The 18026-nt window shown below is 46.3% G+C and overlaps 7 protein-coding genes across 7 annotated transcripts; 3 read left to right on the top strand and 4 right to left on the bottom strand.

Moving 5' to 3' along the window:
* Positions 1 to 3322: 3322 nt before the first annotated feature.
* On the top strand, positions 3323 to 3804 carry AO090102000280 (uncharacterized protein; the record flags this gene model as incomplete). Its single annotated transcript, XM_023236899.1, has 2 exons — positions 3323 to 3548; positions 3617 to 3804. The coding sequence occupies 2 exons, from the start codon at positions 3323 to 3325 to the stop codon at positions 3802 to 3804; spliced, it is 414 nt and encodes a 137-aa protein (XP_023091748.1).
* Positions 3805 to 4463: 659 nt separating this feature from the next.
* Positions 4464 to 5091, bottom strand: AO090102000281 (uncharacterized protein; the record flags this gene model as incomplete). The annotated part of the gene is made up of 2 exons (XM_023236898.1): positions 4464 to 4821; positions 4943 to 5091. The coding sequence occupies 2 exons, from the start codon at positions 5089 to 5091 to the stop codon at positions 4464 to 4466; spliced, it is 507 nt and encodes a 168-aa protein (XP_023091749.1).
* Positions 5092 to 7080: 1989 nt separating this feature from the next.
* AO090102000282 (cation diffusion facilitator family transporter) lies at positions 7081 to 8537 on the top strand (the record flags this gene model as incomplete). The annotated part of the gene is made up of 5 exons (XM_023236897.1): positions 7081 to 7176; positions 7232 to 7276; positions 7326 to 7473; positions 7540 to 7607; positions 7653 to 8537. 5 exons carry the CDS (start codon positions 7081 to 7083, stop codon positions 8535 to 8537), a joined length of 1242 nt encoding a protein of 413 aa, XP_023091750.1.
* Positions 8538 to 9558: 1021 nt separating this feature from the next.
* AO090102000283 (uncharacterized protein) lies at positions 9559 to 10576 on the bottom strand (the record flags this gene model as incomplete). Its single annotated transcript, XM_001822438.3, has 3 exons — positions 9559 to 9888; positions 9944 to 10249; positions 10304 to 10576. 3 exons carry the CDS (start codon positions 10574 to 10576, stop codon positions 9559 to 9561), a joined length of 909 nt encoding a protein of 302 aa, XP_001822490.1.
* Positions 10577 to 11379: 803 nt separating this feature from the next.
* On the top strand, positions 11380 to 12175 carry AO090102000284 (uncharacterized protein; the record flags this gene model as incomplete). The annotated part of the gene is made up of 2 exons (XM_023236896.1): positions 11380 to 11784; positions 12149 to 12175. 2 exons carry the CDS (start codon positions 11380 to 11382, stop codon positions 12173 to 12175), a joined length of 432 nt encoding a protein of 143 aa, XP_023091751.1.
* Positions 12176 to 13755: 1580 nt separating this feature from the next.
* Positions 13756 to 14511, bottom strand: AO090102000285 (uncharacterized protein; the record flags this gene model as incomplete). The annotated part of the gene is made up of 3 exons (XM_023236894.1): positions 13756 to 13771; positions 13864 to 14072; positions 14137 to 14511. The coding sequence occupies 3 exons, from the start codon at positions 14509 to 14511 to the stop codon at positions 13756 to 13758; spliced, it is 600 nt and encodes a 199-aa protein (XP_023091752.1).
* A 124-nt stretch (positions 14512 to 14635) lies between these two features.
* Positions 14636 to 16992, bottom strand: AO090102000286 (F-box domain protein; the record flags this gene model as incomplete). The annotated part of the gene is made up of 4 exons (XM_023236893.1): positions 14636 to 14671; positions 14731 to 14928; positions 14990 to 16830; positions 16887 to 16992. The coding sequence occupies 4 exons, from the start codon at positions 16990 to 16992 to the stop codon at positions 14636 to 14638; spliced, it is 2181 nt and encodes a 726-aa protein (XP_023091753.1).
* Between the last annotated feature and the right edge of the window lie 1034 nt (positions 16993 to 18026).

The raw sequence follows: 18026 nt of genomic DNA, 5'->3' as shown, positions 1-18026 counted from the left end.
TGTCCGGTTACGAAGATACAGAACTCCCGAAGGCGTGATTTGAATATATTGGACTTTTTGCGTTAAAGGAAGATTTGAATATTATACCTACTAATAGCACCGTACTGTTGATCGTGTCAGTTATATAAAAGTTCAAGCCTCGAAGGGGCTCAGACATCCCACTCCTTGGGATGTTGTTCTAGAGGCAGGACATGAGATCCTAGCACTCATATAGTAATTACGAGCAATAACAAATGAAATACCGTAGACAATATCGTGCTTAATGAATTAAGCCTAGGAAAGAGAGATATAATTATGTATTTACACGCTGACAATGTTAGGTAGCGGTGTTCTGTTTTCATTAGCCTAAACGTGGGCATATATCTTGTAGTTCCTGGGCCTAAAATTATCTCGGTCCCTTATGAGGCTCTAGCACTGCCCAGAGTAGCGAGACACCTACAAGTGGTTTTTCATGAGCAGAGTCATACTGTTACTGTCGTTTTTCGAGTAAAATTTTACCATATATGGTCTATCGCGATTAATCTAGACCGACTGAAGACGTACCAGAAAAGAACGTTGGCTTTTCGAATAGCTTTAGCACCATTTCAGGCTTCTTCAATCTAAAGCATACTATAACCTACGGTGCCACTGGGTAGCGCACAGGTAAATAATCTCAAAGATAAAACCCTCAATGGACAAAAAAGCAAAGCTATTGTGTCATTTTGATGCTATGATATAACTCTATCCATGCCCGCATTTCGCTTCTTAACAAAACCCATTCGCTATGAGACCATAACTACCAAACTCAAGGAGAAAAGGAAATAACAGTAGGGCAACCACTGATTTGTATCATGTATGCCAATCCTGAACCATCATTCATGGCGCTGCACAGCCCCATTAAACCTTGTTGGGGTAGCCAGAAGCGCGCTGCACGAAGATGAATGCAGAGGTGAACTCTACAGTGCATGTTAGAACAGGACAACAAGAGGGTATTGAGGTCCAGGGATACTAACCGGTGAAGGAAACCTGCTTGTCGAGAGTAGAGTCGAAGAACTCCTCGAATGCCTCAGCGCCTTGTTCGCCGTATGCCTGCTTAAGAACATCCAAGTCGACCAATCCTGGATTATACGGTTAATGCCCGATTCTGTCGAAGGCGTTGAATGTATCAGGTTGCTTACCATCGTTATCCTCGTCCTGAATACAATGTGTCAGTCAATGGTTCAATATTGTGTATGGAGATGGAATTGACATACCATTGCCTTGAACTCCTGCAGCAGACCCTTAATGGTCTCGAGGGAGTAGGTAACACCCTTGGAATGATTAGTATGATGAGCCATGGAAGTCATTGGATATGGTCCTTACGGCGGGGTCGCTGCCCTCCATGACAGTGTTGTAGAGCTTGTTGCTAACCATTTTGGCGAGTGTTAAAGAGCAGTAACGGAAGGGATGAGCTTTTGTTTGAGTGACTGAAGTCTGAGTGATTGAAGTCTGGCTGTTGGAGTGATCTGTGAGCTTGGTTGATGTTTTGGTTTTGGAGGGGCAGACTGGGCCTCTTTATAGATTTTCGTCTACAGCAAAACACTGACATTTGCCAGTGAGAGCTGGTATGAGACGCAAATAGATGTCAACTGCAATCGCAAGTCGGCATGCTGACAGGTCAGTGGGGGCGGATGGGGCCAAACTGCCGGCACATAGCCCTAATCTGCTGTCGAGGTTACTCATTGCATGCAACTCAGCTCACCCCGCATATGTCGTCCATGACTGTGCATATCTTCTGACAAACCAAATAAAACCGGCTGGAGGCTCTAATGTTCCTGCCATTTCTTGGGTTACATGTTGGTCTAATCTTTGATCGTAAGTGATCCTGATGAACGAAAGCCTGGCCAGTAAGGGCTCGGAAGACGCATCCCACTTCGAGCTGGGTAGGTGAAACGTCTAGAATCATGGGATACATTCCATTACCTTCATAACGTGGCTAACTGAGATCCTTCGCGAAGAAGCTCTCCAACAGTTCCAGTGGCATAAGCTTATGGTTGTGGGGGCGGCGGGAATAACCTAAAATCTGACGCTTACTCGGCTGCACTTGTGGCCCCCGCGGCATACGGTCCTTAGCGTAGCCAGGGCAATTATGGAATGGCGGAAAGGGATTAAGGTACGCTCAGCCTTTTTCCTCCAAGGGCGAAAAGTCGGCAACAAATCATTTGGATATTTTGGGGAATGAGAAGCGTCAGCCTGGAATCTTACTTTTAGGGCTATATCCCACCAAAGGCTCCCCACCGACTTTTAGGTAAGATCAAGCCCTTCTCGTATCAGTTTAGTTCAGAGGAGGGGGGCCAATGTCACTCTTACATTCTATGCCTTTGGAGTATGATTAAATGCACGCAGAGAGAGTGTGTTTCCCATATAATGTATGTCGCACGTTTACGGGATTGAGCGCATATTTTGTGCTCGCTGTATTTCTGACTAGGAGACGGTGGACGTTTTGTCTACCCATGGTACAGATCTTAAAGTTTCCATCGCACTGATCGCTAAATGAGTTCATTGGGTACTCGTCGTTAGCCTCAGGGACTGGTACAAGAGAGACTACTGGCTCTATGAGTAAGTTTCGGGCAAAATAGAATTAATATTTTGGTGTACATACACTGTAGATCGACTGGATGGGTGTTAAAGTAGTTGTCATAGCTCGATAGACGATAGCTAAATATTGTCAGCGACAATACCATCGTCAGACGGTCAGGATTATTAGTGTCCATTCTAGTAAGCTGAATAAATAGCAAATCCTGTTATTTAGTGAAAAACGAAAATGGACACCTGTGATCCCGCAATATAAAAACGGTACAATACTCAACATACCTACTAGGCCCCTTCAAGCTTGGCTAGGTTACCATAGGGAACAACTTTGCAAATACGCTAATTGTGCGGAGATTGGGCATACGCAGAGGGCTTTTTTGATGGCAAACTAGGGTATGGAATTGGCTTATACAGAGGGTTCAATATGATGGCCTTTGAGGAGGTAACTAAATAAGGTAGGGCGACCAAATCCCGTTCTTTCGCGCGGCTTATTTCCACAACAATGGCCGAAAAACCTCAGATCGAGTACAACTGGATTCAGGGTTTGGAAGCGCTTGAGGATTATGAGCCCGGGGGTTATCATCCTATAATGATTGGGGACACACTGCATTATGGCTGATTCTACATCGCACACGAACTCGGCCATGGGGGTTATTCGACCGTCTGGCTTGCGCACGATACACTCCTCAAACGCTACGTCGCTCTCAAAGTCAATACAGCATCTTCAGTTCCGCGGGAGACAAGAGTTCTCAACGCTCTATCTAAATCGTTTATGTCATCGCATGGGCACCCTGGGCGACGTTTGGTTCCTGAACTACTGGATGAATTCGAAGTGCGAGGCCCCAATGGAACCCACACATGCTACACAGTTACGCTGGCTGCATGCAACCTGAGGGATGTTTCCTTCTCTCTCTTCCCCTTAGACGTCGCTCGAGCACTATCATATAGCCTTGCCCAGGCGGTGGCATGCGTGCATTCACAAGGCTATGTTCATGGAGGTTTGTTTAACTCCCGTGCTTTTGCATTTCAAGATTACCAGGCTAATTTTAGCTATATTGTGGATTAGATTTACATTTAAACAACGTTTTGCTGGCCCTTCCGTCCAACTTCGATGACCTTTCTGTTGAGCAATTGTACGAAAAGTATGGCAAACCCGAAACAGTCCCCATTACGCAAATAATGGAAATGGAGAGCCGCTCCCTCCGAATATCCCAGCTGAAGCGGCTCGGCCACTGCTTCTTGGGAGATCTATAGATTAGCTCACACTATCTACGGCACGCATACTCCTAAATGACTTTGGGGAGGCCTTTTGCCCGGCATCAGAAGTGCGACTTGGACGAGATTGCCATACCCCATCTGGTGCCCGTGCTCCAGAATCCAAATCTGAACCAGGGGCACCTCTTACCGATCGATCTGATATCTGGAGCCTAGCTACAGCACTCTGGGAGATAATGGGGATGAAACCTGTCTTTAGCAACGAATTTAGACCCAAGGATGAGATAGTGGCACAACACATCGATGTACTAGGACCAATGCCCTCGGACTGGTGGCTGCGGTGGAAAGTGCGGGATGAATTTTTATCACCGAGGATGGGCAGCCGACCGATTCCTATGGCGAAGACAAATGGCCGCCGCTCGAAGAGTGGTTTGAAGTTACTGTGCAGAAATGGAGGCGGCGGGAAGGGAATGAAATTGGGGAGGAAGAGAAAGCCGCATTTCTGGATTCAATGCGCCGAATACTTGTGTATCTACCGGAAGGGCGCCTCACTGCGGACGAGGTCCTTCAGTCGGACTGGATGGTCAAATGGGCATTGCCTGACTACGAACGAAGTTTGAAGGGTTCCACTTAATATACAGATGATATACTGATGAATTAGATGGCTGGTTAGACGACTGATCGATATACAACGTTATCTAGGTATGCGCGGAGGTCCTTCCAGGCTCAACAATTGTTAGCCCTGTTCGGCTCCTAGTTCTGACCGGGGAGGTGCGAGTAACCAATAGGGCTGTCCTCATATTCTTCAAGTTGATCCATGGGTGGCCAAACAACTTTTTCCTCTTTTGGCCGGCCTCGTGGAGTATCGTCTGCCTTCTCTGGAGTGTGCGTCGCTTTTTGGAGGATATATTCCTCTTTACTGCTGGTGTACCTGTGTGACGCAACGTGGTATTGGCGCAGGAGCTGGTCCTCGCTTTTGAAAGCAAAGGTGCCATGCCAACCCTTGGGATCTTTGATACGTCTCCCTTGATGTTGGTGGTTCCGTGCAAGTCAGAGCTGGCCGATAACCTAGTCAGCAAAAGATTCCTTGGGATAAATGATCAAGCGAAAACCTAGGAGAAGTATAAAAGTGCATCTCCAGTGGACTTGGCCTGGAGGAAAAAGGAGTACCACTAACCGGATCAGAATTTCCTTAGGGGCCAGCAGTTGATCTCGAGCTGTTTGGTAGGCTAAACCAACGAGAGCCTTCTTGCGTTTAGCGCTGATAGTGTTCTTGGCGTAGAAGAAGATTCGGACAAAATTAACACCCTCTTGAACAGCTGCCATGGTGCTCCTTGAATTTGGTTGGATTCTTGGTTCCATAAATTTGAACTGGCAATTGACTGTCTCTTATAGCTTGCCATTCTCCTTACTAGGGAGATGAAATAGCCAATTGGATAGATGATATTCCGTGGCTGGCGCTTGAACCAACCTATTGGGACAGTGGGATCGTTGCGCGGCTAGAGAACGAAGATCTACATTTACGTGGGACCAACCTGGTCTCTCTTTGATTCTCGGCGCTAAATAACGCATCGTGCAAGAGAATTCCCGCAAGCGAGATATTACTGCTCACTTTTTATAACATGAAAAGAGTGATACTCAAGAAGGTTATCCATAGAGTCTGCAGCAAGAAGAAACCTAAGGCTTGAATGTGGATGCTTCTCAGGGTTGGATTATCAACCACACGCCTGGGTGGTAGGCACGGCCTCAGCTTTTTAAACTGACAAGATTGTCGAGAATCGCATAATGGGGGATGGATTCAGAAGCGAAGGCTTCCAGCGCTTTAAGCGCTTAACCTAACATTATGAGGACTGCAATCGTCTTATCATCTAGCAAGGAAATAGTAAACTCCGTGATAAACTTGATATCCCAATACAGATCAGCACGAGTGTGTTAGTCAGGCTAAGGGAGATTTATGTGATTAGGGCATCGTTATTGAGCTCCAAAAGTGGATTTACATATTATGGTAGGAATTTACGCACTCTTGGCTTTCCCGTTCTGATTCAGAAGACTTCTGTGTATGCCCATAATTAGTGCATTTGGAATGTTATGTAACGCCTAGTAAGTACATCGAGGCGGACTATGCGGGAGGTAGACCAGGAGGGGTGTATTCCTGGACAGGCGGATGTGAATTCGTGGAGAATTCATGGAGAATCACAAAGCGTGTGACTGCTTGTAATTCAAGCAGTGGCATTACTTGAAGCTACAATCCTGTGTTATTTTTCTACTTTTGTTCCGTTGACATGGCGGGTCATCGGTCTTGGCGTGAGGACCTTGAGGGTGAGTACCTTGAGAGACAGACTCGGTCCAATTGGATGACCTCCAGATCTGTGGGGAGTTGCTGGACCTTAACTTTATCTGAACCTCAGAGATCGCCTTCCAGCCCTATCTCGATCTATATTCTATTCAGTCGACTGTACTTGACTTGATCTCGTTCCTTGTACAGCAGAATACCCCTTCTATCGGTCACTCACCCCATCGGTTCTCGCTTCGGGCCCAAAGAGGATAGCGCAGATTACCTAATTCCCTCTCAGCTGCATCGCTGACTAGCCAGAACATAGCATAACTCTTATGCCACACAGATACGGCAAAACAAACGAAGCCGTTCAGAGGCCCGGAAAAGACCTTGTTAACCGCGTACAAGTGGTCACAGGTGTAATTTGCATTCTGCCGCGGTGGAGAAATCAGGTCATTATCACACGAGCTACATGTGCAGCTGAAGCTTAACACCTTTACAAAAACAGCACGCACTGACATTGACGGATCTCTACACAAACATTCCTAAACTTTCTCTCTGGAGATCCAATACTTTCATAATGTATCTCACCCGCAAGTGTTTAACCATACAATTGAATATGAAAAGCTGTAGCCCAAGGGTCAGGGGTGGCAAATTGAGTTCAGTGACGGTTCTCTTCTGACACATACTCGCCTAAAGCTGCTTGGCAAAAACATGACAAGTCAATAATACCCGTGGATCTTCGTGGAGAATCCACTAGAATCGCTTTTAAAGTGGCCTGAGGATAATCCCGGCCCCAATCCGATTTAATATCGGGCATTCGGACAGGGGGAAACTCTTCCTTGAGGCTTTAAAATGATTGATCGAGCCCGTTTCCCACTTCACTCTTTTTCTTTCGTTGACTTTTCCACTTCAGCCTCGATTGTTCAAAGCAGCAGCATTATCTTTCACCATGGTCTTACACTTGACACAGCTACAGCGTCTCTCGCTTGTGATCGGCATCTCACTTTGCTTCTTTCTTGCTGAAATTTCAGGTATTCATGTCTCTTCCAGAACTAGAAATCTATTCTCACTTGCTGTCACCAGTTGGGTTTTACACGAAATCTCTCGCTCTTGTGGCTGACGCATTTCATTATGTTCGTCGGAAGGGTTTCCCGCGTCGGAGCTTGACGTCCGTGCTAATGTATACAGCTCAATGATATCATCGGGTTTATTGTGGCATTTGCTGCTGTGAAGGTACGATGTCTGATAGCTGCCACCGCACAATTATACTCACCCAAAACAGATATCTTCGAAGAAGGAGTCGCCAAAAGATCTGTCCTTTGGCTGGCAACGGGCTCGCCTCCTTGGGGCATTCTTTAATGGAGTCTTTCTTCTCGCCCTCGGCGTCAGTATTTTCCTACAGTCTATCGAGCGATTCATCAGCCCGCAAGGTATGTATAACTGTTTGTATCCTTGAGGGCAAGTTGACAGGTAGTTTAGTGGTTGAAAGTCCAAAGCTGGTTCTTATTATTGGTTGTGTTGGGCTGGCGCTGAATATACTAAGCGCGTCATTCCTTCACGGTTCGTTACCCTCGCTCTCTTTATATACGCAGAGACTAATCTATGAGAGTTTCTTGACTCAGAACACGACCATAGCCATGATAACCTCCCCGGAGGAAACCTAGACGCGAGCGCTGAAAGTGGCATCAACGAGGTAACCGAACTTGCAAATCGTGAAGATCGGAAGAGTGCTGAACATCCACGACAGGCTTATGCCTTCCATACCGGCCACAGACACAATAATCTTCAAGCTCAGAAGAAGGGATACGACCTTGGCCTGCTCGGTGTTTTCATCCACGTCCTTGGTGATGCCTTCAATAATGTCGGGGTGATAATCTCTGCATTGATCATCTGGCTCACACATTCTGCTTCTCGGTACTATGCAGACCCGGCCATTAGTATGGCGATCGCCTTGATGATCATGGGAACATCCATTCCTCTCGGTTTGTGCTCCCTTTCTCTAGGAAAAACCTTGTTTTCCAGACTAAACTTCCACCCAGTGAGGAACTCCGGCCTTATTCTACTGAACAGTGTCCCCAAAGGGATCGATCTGAGCGACGTGAAACATGATCTTGAACTGGTATGTTCCCATCCCGATATACCCCATCACCCTCCCATCTCTCGCCTGTTCCATGCCCGGAACTTCTATCCTTGTATTAACATGGCTCAGTTACCCGAAGTCTCATCCATCCACGAGCTACACGCCTGGCGCCTCAACCAGGAAAAAGCACTAGCTTCTGTGCACGTTGGCCTCCCCGATATTCGCATCTCGGAGTTCGTGAAACTTGCAAAGACCATGAACGAGTGCTTCCATAGCTATGGTATTCATTCCGCCATTGTGCAGCCGGAGCTCGTCCAGACAGTGGAGGACACCACGGAGGGAACCGAGACGAAATCAGATTCCTGTCAAATTACCTGCGGCTCGTCCTGTGAGCTGCTTACCTGCTGTGGCTAAGCGGCATAAAGGCAATTCTTGGATTGTATTTGGGGGCTGCATTGGTTCTTTGGACCGTAGAGGATGGTTTGACTTCTGGGATGTTGAGAGCTGATTTCATCTACATAATACACTGTTGAGCTTCTTTGTCCTTGAACATTTCTCGTTAATCCTTGAAGCACAGGTTGCAGTACATTATTCTTCTACAGTACAGTGAACACCTATGCGCCCCGCTCCGGTTTGTATGAGATCGTACTGAGAGAAAAGAATCGGGTCGAATAAAGGTGGTTCATGTCATTATCATTAACCAAGAGGAAACAATATGAACTAACTATCTTACGCTCCACACCTTGTTATTTCGCTTTCATTTTTTTTTTCTTCCTGCCAGTACTGGTTATGAATGGTTATCTCGAGCGAAGACCAGACTACATAGTATGCGGTAGATCTCAATAATATCATTATAACCCAACTTATCTTCCGGTACCAACTGTGATGCATACATAGAAGGAAGGCCCAACGTCATTATTCAGCCTTAATCCGATGACCAGTATGTTCAGCTCACGTATGAAGACAAATCAGTCAATTGTAGCCAAGTACTATGATGTTTAAATATACCATATATGGCGTATTCTACATAAACAGCGTCAAGAGACTCCCGTTTGGACCACGGAATTCCATATTATCGACAAAAGAATAGGTAAAGGAAGATTTGTGAGTCACTTTAAAATATGCTGAAGCAAAATTGGGGGTGGAAAACCACGATTAAGTGGATGATATAACGGGTATCGATTCCGTCGATGCTTTCTGAGGACTCTAATGTCATCGTTTGGCTTGCTATCAACTGCAAATATGTGTATAAAACTCCATCAGCCGAGTGTGATTACTGCAAGAGGATAAGTTGTCCTAATGATTCCTATTTGTTCTTCCGAAACTTCCCTAACACCTGTTATTGAGAGTAGAAATCGGTGCTGTCTCCCATTGTAAGATGTACACATAACAAGCCCTAAACACGAAATATACATGTAGCAGCTCCATTCCTACGCTACCTCTGCTCACCCTTACCGAGCCGGTGTAATAAGTCCCCAAACTCCGGGTAATCCTCCAGTCGTCGGCGCTTATGCTGCGTTCGCCCATTATCCTCGGCCTTTGGCCTGCGCTCGTAGAGATGGCGGTATATATGCCTTTCCATGGCTTCCTCCGGTTCGATGCGCCGGGTATATCTCTCAGCTTGGAAAGGGATTGGAGAGACACTGTCATTATTTTGATCGTTGAGACCTGGCTTCGCTCCCAAAGAGGCAAATTGATCTAACTGATCATCCGAGAGTTTAAAGATCCGATATCCATCATCTGGATGAATGAATGCATCGTGGCACTGAGTATTTCAGCAGGGTTAGTCACAGTGGGAAGCAAAGAGAGAAAGAGCTTACTTTGTTGTCGTTTTCTCCTCGATCAAACAGCACGACACCCCCGAAGACTTGTTTTTCAGCCCAGTATCCAACCACGTCAGGCACCCCTAGCGGATACTGGTCATGGTCTAGATAATCTGAATGATAGAACCAAGTTGCTTCGCGGGGGTGCGGCACACTATTACGGCTTAGCCAGGCATCGGGGTCAGCTTCGAAAGACTTGAAGAGATGGGCAACCATATTATGAAACGAAATGGCTACCATCTCTAGCAATCGAAGCTTAAAGTCCCTCGATCCTATTGAGGTATCTTGGTATGCTTGTGCAACCTATACACTGGTTAGTCGTGAAGTACGCGATGGATAAAGTGACAGTGAACGCACATCTGAAGAAATCTCAAGTGTATCAACCTCGAACTTGTCTTGGAAAGCTTTGACAGTCTCAATTGATTCTTCAAAAGGGTCATCCTTTCTTTTCAGGCCAGCCTTCACGAATTCCCAGCCATTGGAATCTGTGCGGGTCGGTATCCCGTCAACGACTTGTGCTAGAGCTCGCTGTGTAGGTTGTCTCGATATAACATTGTGTAGTGCCTGGATGAAAGCTTCACGGTGTTCAGAAGCCAGGTCATCAACGGAAACTTTACTGATACTCAACATGGCGTTGGCGAAATTCCCTAGATTGCTTTTGTTGTTGTGTGAGGGTGGAAAGCGCCTCGGAATATTTAAGTGCGGGGTAATCGTTATCCTGGAACTTTCCCAACGGGTGCAAAAGGTGCGTATATCAATTGAAGGAAGCTCTCGACTATTAGCCCTATATTAGTTAATCATGTCCATTATCAACGTTGGTCATTTCAGGCTCGCTAAAATGTATAAGCCTAATTGGTGTAAAGGTAATTTGGCCCTGGGCAGCATTGATGGCAATGGGACAATCTATATTTAGTAGCGTGATTATCGACTCCTAATCACCAATCAATCAAGATATAAGATGGTCCATTATGGCATATTGTGGTCTGGCCTTGTTCTTCGGCTTCGGATTGACGAGGCTGAAACACTATCTTGACACCCTTTGATCGTAACTGGCCCGTCAATGCAGGATCACGAAACGTGCGACTAGAAGAGATATTATTTTTACCCACCAAGCGCTTACGGCTTGGGTTGCAACAGGCGCTTGATGTCTCGCGATAATCTGCGACTGGACATCACCAGAAGCCGCCAAAGCTATTTTGGTTCAGGAAGAGAGACTAATGCATAGCGTACGCGCCGTGACTACTTGATAGTAGGGCATATTAATCTATTATACATTGAACTATTTCATTATGATATTGAAGCCAGAAATTCTATAAGTACGGCGCCTACCGTGCGTGGTCTTGTCTGGTAATCCAAGATCACTGTTCAAACAGCAAAGTCCTTTAAGTTTCTATTACTCTTTTGGCCTCGGACAGATATCGACTGCGAGAAGCATGGCGAGCATAGCAAACTTTGTCGTGTTCACCCGCCGCTCAAGTGATCCTAGTTTGGGATGGGAGGATAATCCCCCAAACACTCCTGTGTACACTTACGTTGCTTCTGCCATCAATATCGCCCTTTCTATCCTGGAAAGCCCTCATGGACGCCATTATCTTACCCAACTTGCTCTGATAATTGACCACGAGATGGATGAAAACTCCCACTTCCAGGGCAATAAAGATATCGCAAAGCACTGGGTTGATGTCTTTCTAGCCAAGGTGCGGGCACAGTTTCCCGTAGTCATCGTGGACTTTACAATGAACAACCCGAACGAGCTTGGATGCCATCCACGGGGGGGATGGATGGGACACTTGAAAGACTTCGATCCGAGAAGCCACATGATATGTATCAATGGACAGGTATGATCGTCAATACCTATAAGAAGTTCAACGCTGATATATTATACTAGAGGACGGCTGATATGGTCGCCTCAGCCTGCGGGCAGGACGGCCAAAACTTCCGGAATTTCCAGTTTCTCTTCGCCACCATGTTTACGCATGAAGTAGGCGCTCACCTTCTAGTGACGTTCCTCCGCAATGGCCGTGTGAATACACCCCCTACTATCACCGTTCAAGGATACGGTTCTCGTACGGTAGGGGAGTCCGGCAGGTTCCTTGAGGCCTATCTCTTTGGAGGTACAACTGAGTATTATCGAGCGGCGTCGCAGGACATGCACCAGGTATGCAACTCGAAATCATTTGGTGGCTACGTAATTGACCGCAGACAGACAGGGATACCATACCAAATTGATCACCAAAACCGGGCATGGAGGATAAGTTCTACCACTATAAACGAAATATGTAGATACGGTGAGTTACTATTCTGTGTTAGACTCACTCTTGGGTAGCGTTACTAACTGTCATCAACAACACAGAATTCCGTTTTCCATTTACAAGAGTAGGCAGTCCCGTGAGCCCAAGAGATATGAGATCAATGGGTAGCGGCTCCTTTGCTTCAACCACTCTTGAATCACGTAGAGCTATGATGGCCCGAGGGTTTGATCTTGGTCGTCCAAAAGGATATAGAGTCAAGGTTTCGGACATAATGAACGTAGCTCGCGATCCTAGAAAGATGTTAAAGGCCTGTTGACCTATTCATCCTCTTCTTTCTTATTGTTTGTTTGATACTCGTGGCTATATTCTCATCCTACTTCTTTGTCAACTCTGTCCCCAACCAGTTTTGCTCTAATGTAACAATACACGCTTTTTTATACCTTACAGTGCTCTCAATATTGAATGCTTTTGTGTTTTCATCCTAGTTGTATGGAAATAGTCATGACCTGGTTGGACCACGGAAATGAGTACTCACAGCATGAAAGTCGTTACAAGAGCTCGTGCAAAGAGCTTTGAGTAGACAATAATTGGAAATGGCTGCTGAGGCCCCATTGGTGTCCACTGAATGATCTTGAACAGGAAAAAGTCCATAGTTGCTTGAGAGAGGAGATGGGGGGTTATAAAATGCATAGAGTTCAACATGTTGCATGAACCGGATGGGTCTCTAGTAGTAATTTACGACACGAATAGAAAGAAGAGAATTTAGAAGTAAAGCACAGCCGTGGCTATATTTGAATAGAGATGAATGATGCTAGAATTGGAAGAAATATGGGGATATCCGTGAAATATGCCAGAACATGGGCCTCGTAATCTGAGGGCATATCGCCATGTGGAAGAAGACGCTGGGGAGGAAAGGTATTTATGAAGAAAGCTCAAGGGTAATTGGAAAGCAAGCACATAAGGCAGCCCTAAATGGCTCCTGGTGGGCCATGGTATCAGCGTTGCTTCAAGAAGATTTGGTTTATGTGCATGCGGTTAAGCCTTCCTAACGACATCTAAGGAAATGCTGTATGTCTGGACAATCAGAGGCACAGATGGACTCCAAATGAATTAGGTAGAAGTTTAACCCTAGTAACTTCACCCTCAGTGATAACCAGTAACTGTTTCATCCTCTGCGAAATCATTCGGCTTGCAAAAGCAAAAGACCGATACAAAGGCCATGATCTGGCATTAGAAAGCCCCAGAGCCCAACCACTTCGCCGGAGGGTATATTTTCTTCACTTTTATCGGTGGTGTCGGAGCTTAGGCTATTGTGCCTAAGAAGCCCCGAGGATATGTCGATATGATAGCGATGGATGGAGCCTCCCATCCCGGGTCTCGTTACCTCAGTAGGAGATATGTCGATAAGCCCACGAATAGCTTTATGCCCAGTGACCCGATGTACGGTGTGAAACTGAATCACTGGTTAGTATTTATATCCTTGAAGAGGCCGAGAAACATACATTTATCGAAACAAGGCCCAACATATCCTTAAACAGCTCGATTCCAATAATACTCTCACTCCGGTCGAGCTCTATTGATCTTGGAGCTTGAGGTCCGGTGACATCACCTATGTCTATAGAAACACCGGATTCATAGATAAGCCGTAGTCCTACTATAACATACGGATGTTTAACACCGTAGAACCCCGTAGCAGACGAAAGAATATCATCCTGGTTGGTTTCTTTGAATAGAGCCTTTTGCGGTGCAATCCATGGACGATAAACAGAGATCTTGAATGGATCCCATGTTAATAATTGTGACCCGCTGGCCTTGGGGCTGTAGATGACGCGTGGATAATCCCATACGTCATTAAATATCCAGGCAAGAGATGACTAGGCGACCAAAGTGAGAAATACAGTGATATATGAAACATAGGAAGCTATCGGGTCTCCTTACCAGCTCTTCCAGACGGCTTTCTTGAAACCGCAGGATATTATGTTCGTCCATCGATAGTGAGCTGTCATTTGGGTACATTTCGGTGCGCGTAGAAGTGAATATTGACACTTGAACAACACGGCCGAGATGATATCTGTCACGATAGGTCATTGTATCCTTAGTTACTAATAGTGTTATTCCGGTGATTCTCTCCCCTTGCTCAAAGGTCAAAGAACTTCCTTCAGCAATCCACTGTCCGATAATTACTGGCCGTCGGGATCCATAATATTCTATCCACAGACCAGAAATCTCATTAGACCCGCGAGGGCGCCCATCATCGCCTTTGGAGAACAATATTCTCTGGACTCCATGGAGATCCGCAAACGTGTAAGCCATACAGTGGTTCGATCTTTCGTATATCAAATCGAACCCCAGCGGCGGGGCTGGTTTTGTCGGTGAGGAAGTAGACTCTAACATACGCCCCACGCCATTGGGGAAGGACAGACTAGAATCCAATTTTTCATGTTGCAAATGAAAGCTCTGGAAGGAGTGATTGCTAGCCTTGATCACACATGTTATAGTGGGTTCTTACTACGTAGTAGGCTATGAACGTACCTCTAGATTGGCCGCGAAACCTGTTATCTGCTGGTCCTCTGGAGCTCGAAGTGTTTCGGTAGAGTACTCTGTGCTAGGTCTTTGTAGGGAAAGGTCGGATGGAGTATTTGGGGGCGCTGGAACGGAGAGCTTTGTCGAAGGCCACTTTCGAAGTTCATTGGGCATGAAAACGGCCGTATTCCCATAGTTCGTGTGAATCTGACAGCCAGTAATGACACACGGTCAGAATTATATACTATAAAGAAATGTGTTGACGTACCTGAAGAGTGACAATTCCACAGGACGTAGAAGCCCGCTCGTATGTAACACTGACCACCCTTTCCCCCGCAGGCCCGTCAAAGAAGGACGACACCTCCATTCGACCTTGACGGCCAAAATGGATATTCTTTTGGTTATCGAAGTAAAATGTTAGACCAACGATAGGAGCTGAGTATTCCTGAATGTGTGCCACTATCCTTGTGAGATGAGCGAGGTTTTGGCCATGGTTACCACCAAAGTCCATAACCAGCATTGCATTGAATGACCCGCGCGAAGAATACTGCAGGGCGGGTGTCAGTGGTCCCCTTGGACAGACTGGTGTCCACAAAGGCTGCAATGGCACATCCTCCAATCTAGCTGGTGCTTCCCGAAGTATGGCTAAATCTAGCATTTTAAATGCCTTCAGAGCGGTTAGCCATTGGAGCCCCTCGTAGACTATCAGACTTACATCAAATCCAGCAACGATTAGAGCTCTCTGTAACCCCTTCGTCAATGACAACATTCCGAAAGCAATGTTTGGGTCCCCATCCCCAACGTCGCCTACCCAGCTAGTCCAAGACTTGTCAGAGCCTTTCTGTAAGACCACTCTCATCCCCACAACGCCATTCACACGTGTGGCTAGTTCAAACCCCGCAATGCGATGTGAAAGGGGAATGTCCACCTTGACTTCAGATCCTCGCGAGATATATCCGAGGGAGTAGTTCCTGTAACCTTGAGTAGGAGAGTCCAAGGCTTGGAAGCGAACGCCTGCAATGAACTTCTGCGAGTTGAAACAGATCATAGAAAGCCATATTATACGGACTTCACCCTCATTTACCGGCAAGACAATGCTTGTATCAGAAAGTTTCCTGCTTCCAACATGTAGATATTCGTGGCAACTTGTAGAAAACTGGGTTGTAATTATTTGTCCTCGACCAAGCTCGCTGAGTCCATTCTGCAGTTTTGGACATGAATCATTATTATCATTGTGTAGATCGCCACTCAAGCCAGAGCCTTTCATGTGTTCAGCAAGCAAGGACGCATTGACAGTGACAATATTCCACATCCTCTGCCGATTCTTAAGATACGCAAAGTCCAAAGGGCTCGACAAGGCATGCCGAATTGCGAAGTAAGCCTTTCGCCAATCTTCATCTATTGTAGCCTCAATTGGCATTGCAAAACCCATTTCAAAATCTGGGCGGAATCGACTTCGCCAGAACCGCTGAGGGAGCGATGTGGGACGTGTCACATGGGCAGTTGATGTTGACGCCAATCGGAGACGTCCGATATCACTAGAGGGGAGCAGCTCGATAATCATATACAACACTTCAAGGGGAAGACGAGAGAATATATCCCTGGACCCTTGAGATGACCGTATGATTGGGGCGCGGGTAGGCACTGTGAAAACTTTGTGCCCGCCACAAATGCGTAATATCTCTGCCATATTCTGAGGTTGCAAGGGCTCAGCCAGAAGATAACTATACCCCTCAGCAATGATCTTCCTGATAGGGTCGCCAGCAGGCTTTTGGAACTGAATCGAGCCTCCGAAATCGTGACCTGGCCGAACATAGCGGTGCCGACTCCAGGTAGTACAATACAGCACATTGTGAAATATGGACGAAAATCTACTAAGGTCTGATAGCCCCTCAGGAACCCTCTGTAGCAGAATGTCCCAGCATGTCGCATGGAAGAAAAAGCTCCAGGGGAGCTGGGAACCCTCGTAGTAAGGGATGTATTCTTCAAAGGTTACACTAGCGTCACGATAAGAACTTTCAGGACCCAGAGGCGCAATTACTCTGTCGTCGGAGTCGATATATCCAACACCACTCAGAGTCGCCGTATCTGAGATTTCACGGCGCCACACTGTATCATATTAACTCCTCAACGACGCAATTAAGGGCTGATCAGGCAAGACAAACCGATGTGGAGCTGTTGATACCATTGCAAGTCGTCATCTGGTAGTACTCCAGGCGCGAAAGAGGTACGGCGAATGAGCACGCCGCATATCACACAGAAGTGGAGCATTACGACCGGCTGCTTGACCAAGTGCAGAATTAATTGAAAGTTGGAGGGATTTCTTTGGCTGCGATCTCGGTGGGCACGTAACTTTGAATAGGCGCTAACCTTCACATCCTGCAAAGACTTCCCTTCTGCATGTTTCCGAAATGTGTTCATTGTTCAACTCAGAAGGAGCTCTTAACCTAGGAGGCCGTCATGTGATTCGTATTGGCCCGCGCAGCAGCCTAGAATTTATAATTATAACACAATGACCCTAAAATCGTCCCTTAGCGCCCAGGTAGTAAATCCGAGACGATGAATAAAAACAATGATTCTCTGGAATGGAACCCAGGGGCTTGAGGTCATCACTCCCCTCAGTGAGATCCACGATACTTAATCTAAATCTGAGAGATTGTAACGGTGTTAATATTCCAGGCTATGGTTCATTGCAAGCCTAAATCGGGTTGAACCACTAGTACTTGGTCAAAGTGGTATGAGACATTATCTCCATATCCAACGCTTTGGTATTAAGCTTCATCGAGCCTCAGGTATGGAGAGGAAATGCGATGCTACAGCCTCAAACTATCTGACAAAAAGTCATTGCATTTAGCGCCGTCTTCCCCCCTCCTTCTATACTTAAAAGTCCCTCTTCACCACGACATACTTTATTGCCTCTGCTTCAGACGGTGAAGGGAGTAAGTGTCACAAAGGCAGACCTCTTGTGGATTCTTCAGCTTCTATCATTAGTGGTAATCTCCACTTGATCGGGCGCCTTAATCACCATATCCGGTCACTACGTTTGCTTCTCCTAAATCTCGGCCGTCCTGTCAGCATCCCCACATAGACTGAATATCAGTTTTGTCACGGAGCTGGACTCAGCGCGGGTCTACAAACTACCATAATTGTTATATAGAACCGTAGGTAAAGATTCTAATGCGGTAATATATATATCACGTTGCTTCTGCACCCGTTATAGTATACGCTAATACGCCCCACATTACTCGATTTAATTGGCCCATTCGTATTCCAGGTACGATCGGAGTCCGAACCCTAATCTATTA

The sequence above is a fragment of the Aspergillus oryzae genome, chromosome 4, assembly GCF_000184455.2.
Source record: "Aspergillus oryzae RIB40 DNA, chromosome 4".
In the NCBI taxonomy this organism is placed as follows: domain Eukaryota; kingdom Fungi; phylum Ascomycota; class Eurotiomycetes; order Eurotiales; family Aspergillaceae; genus Aspergillus; species Aspergillus oryzae.
This window is presented reverse-complemented; position numbering and strand designations above follow the sequence as displayed.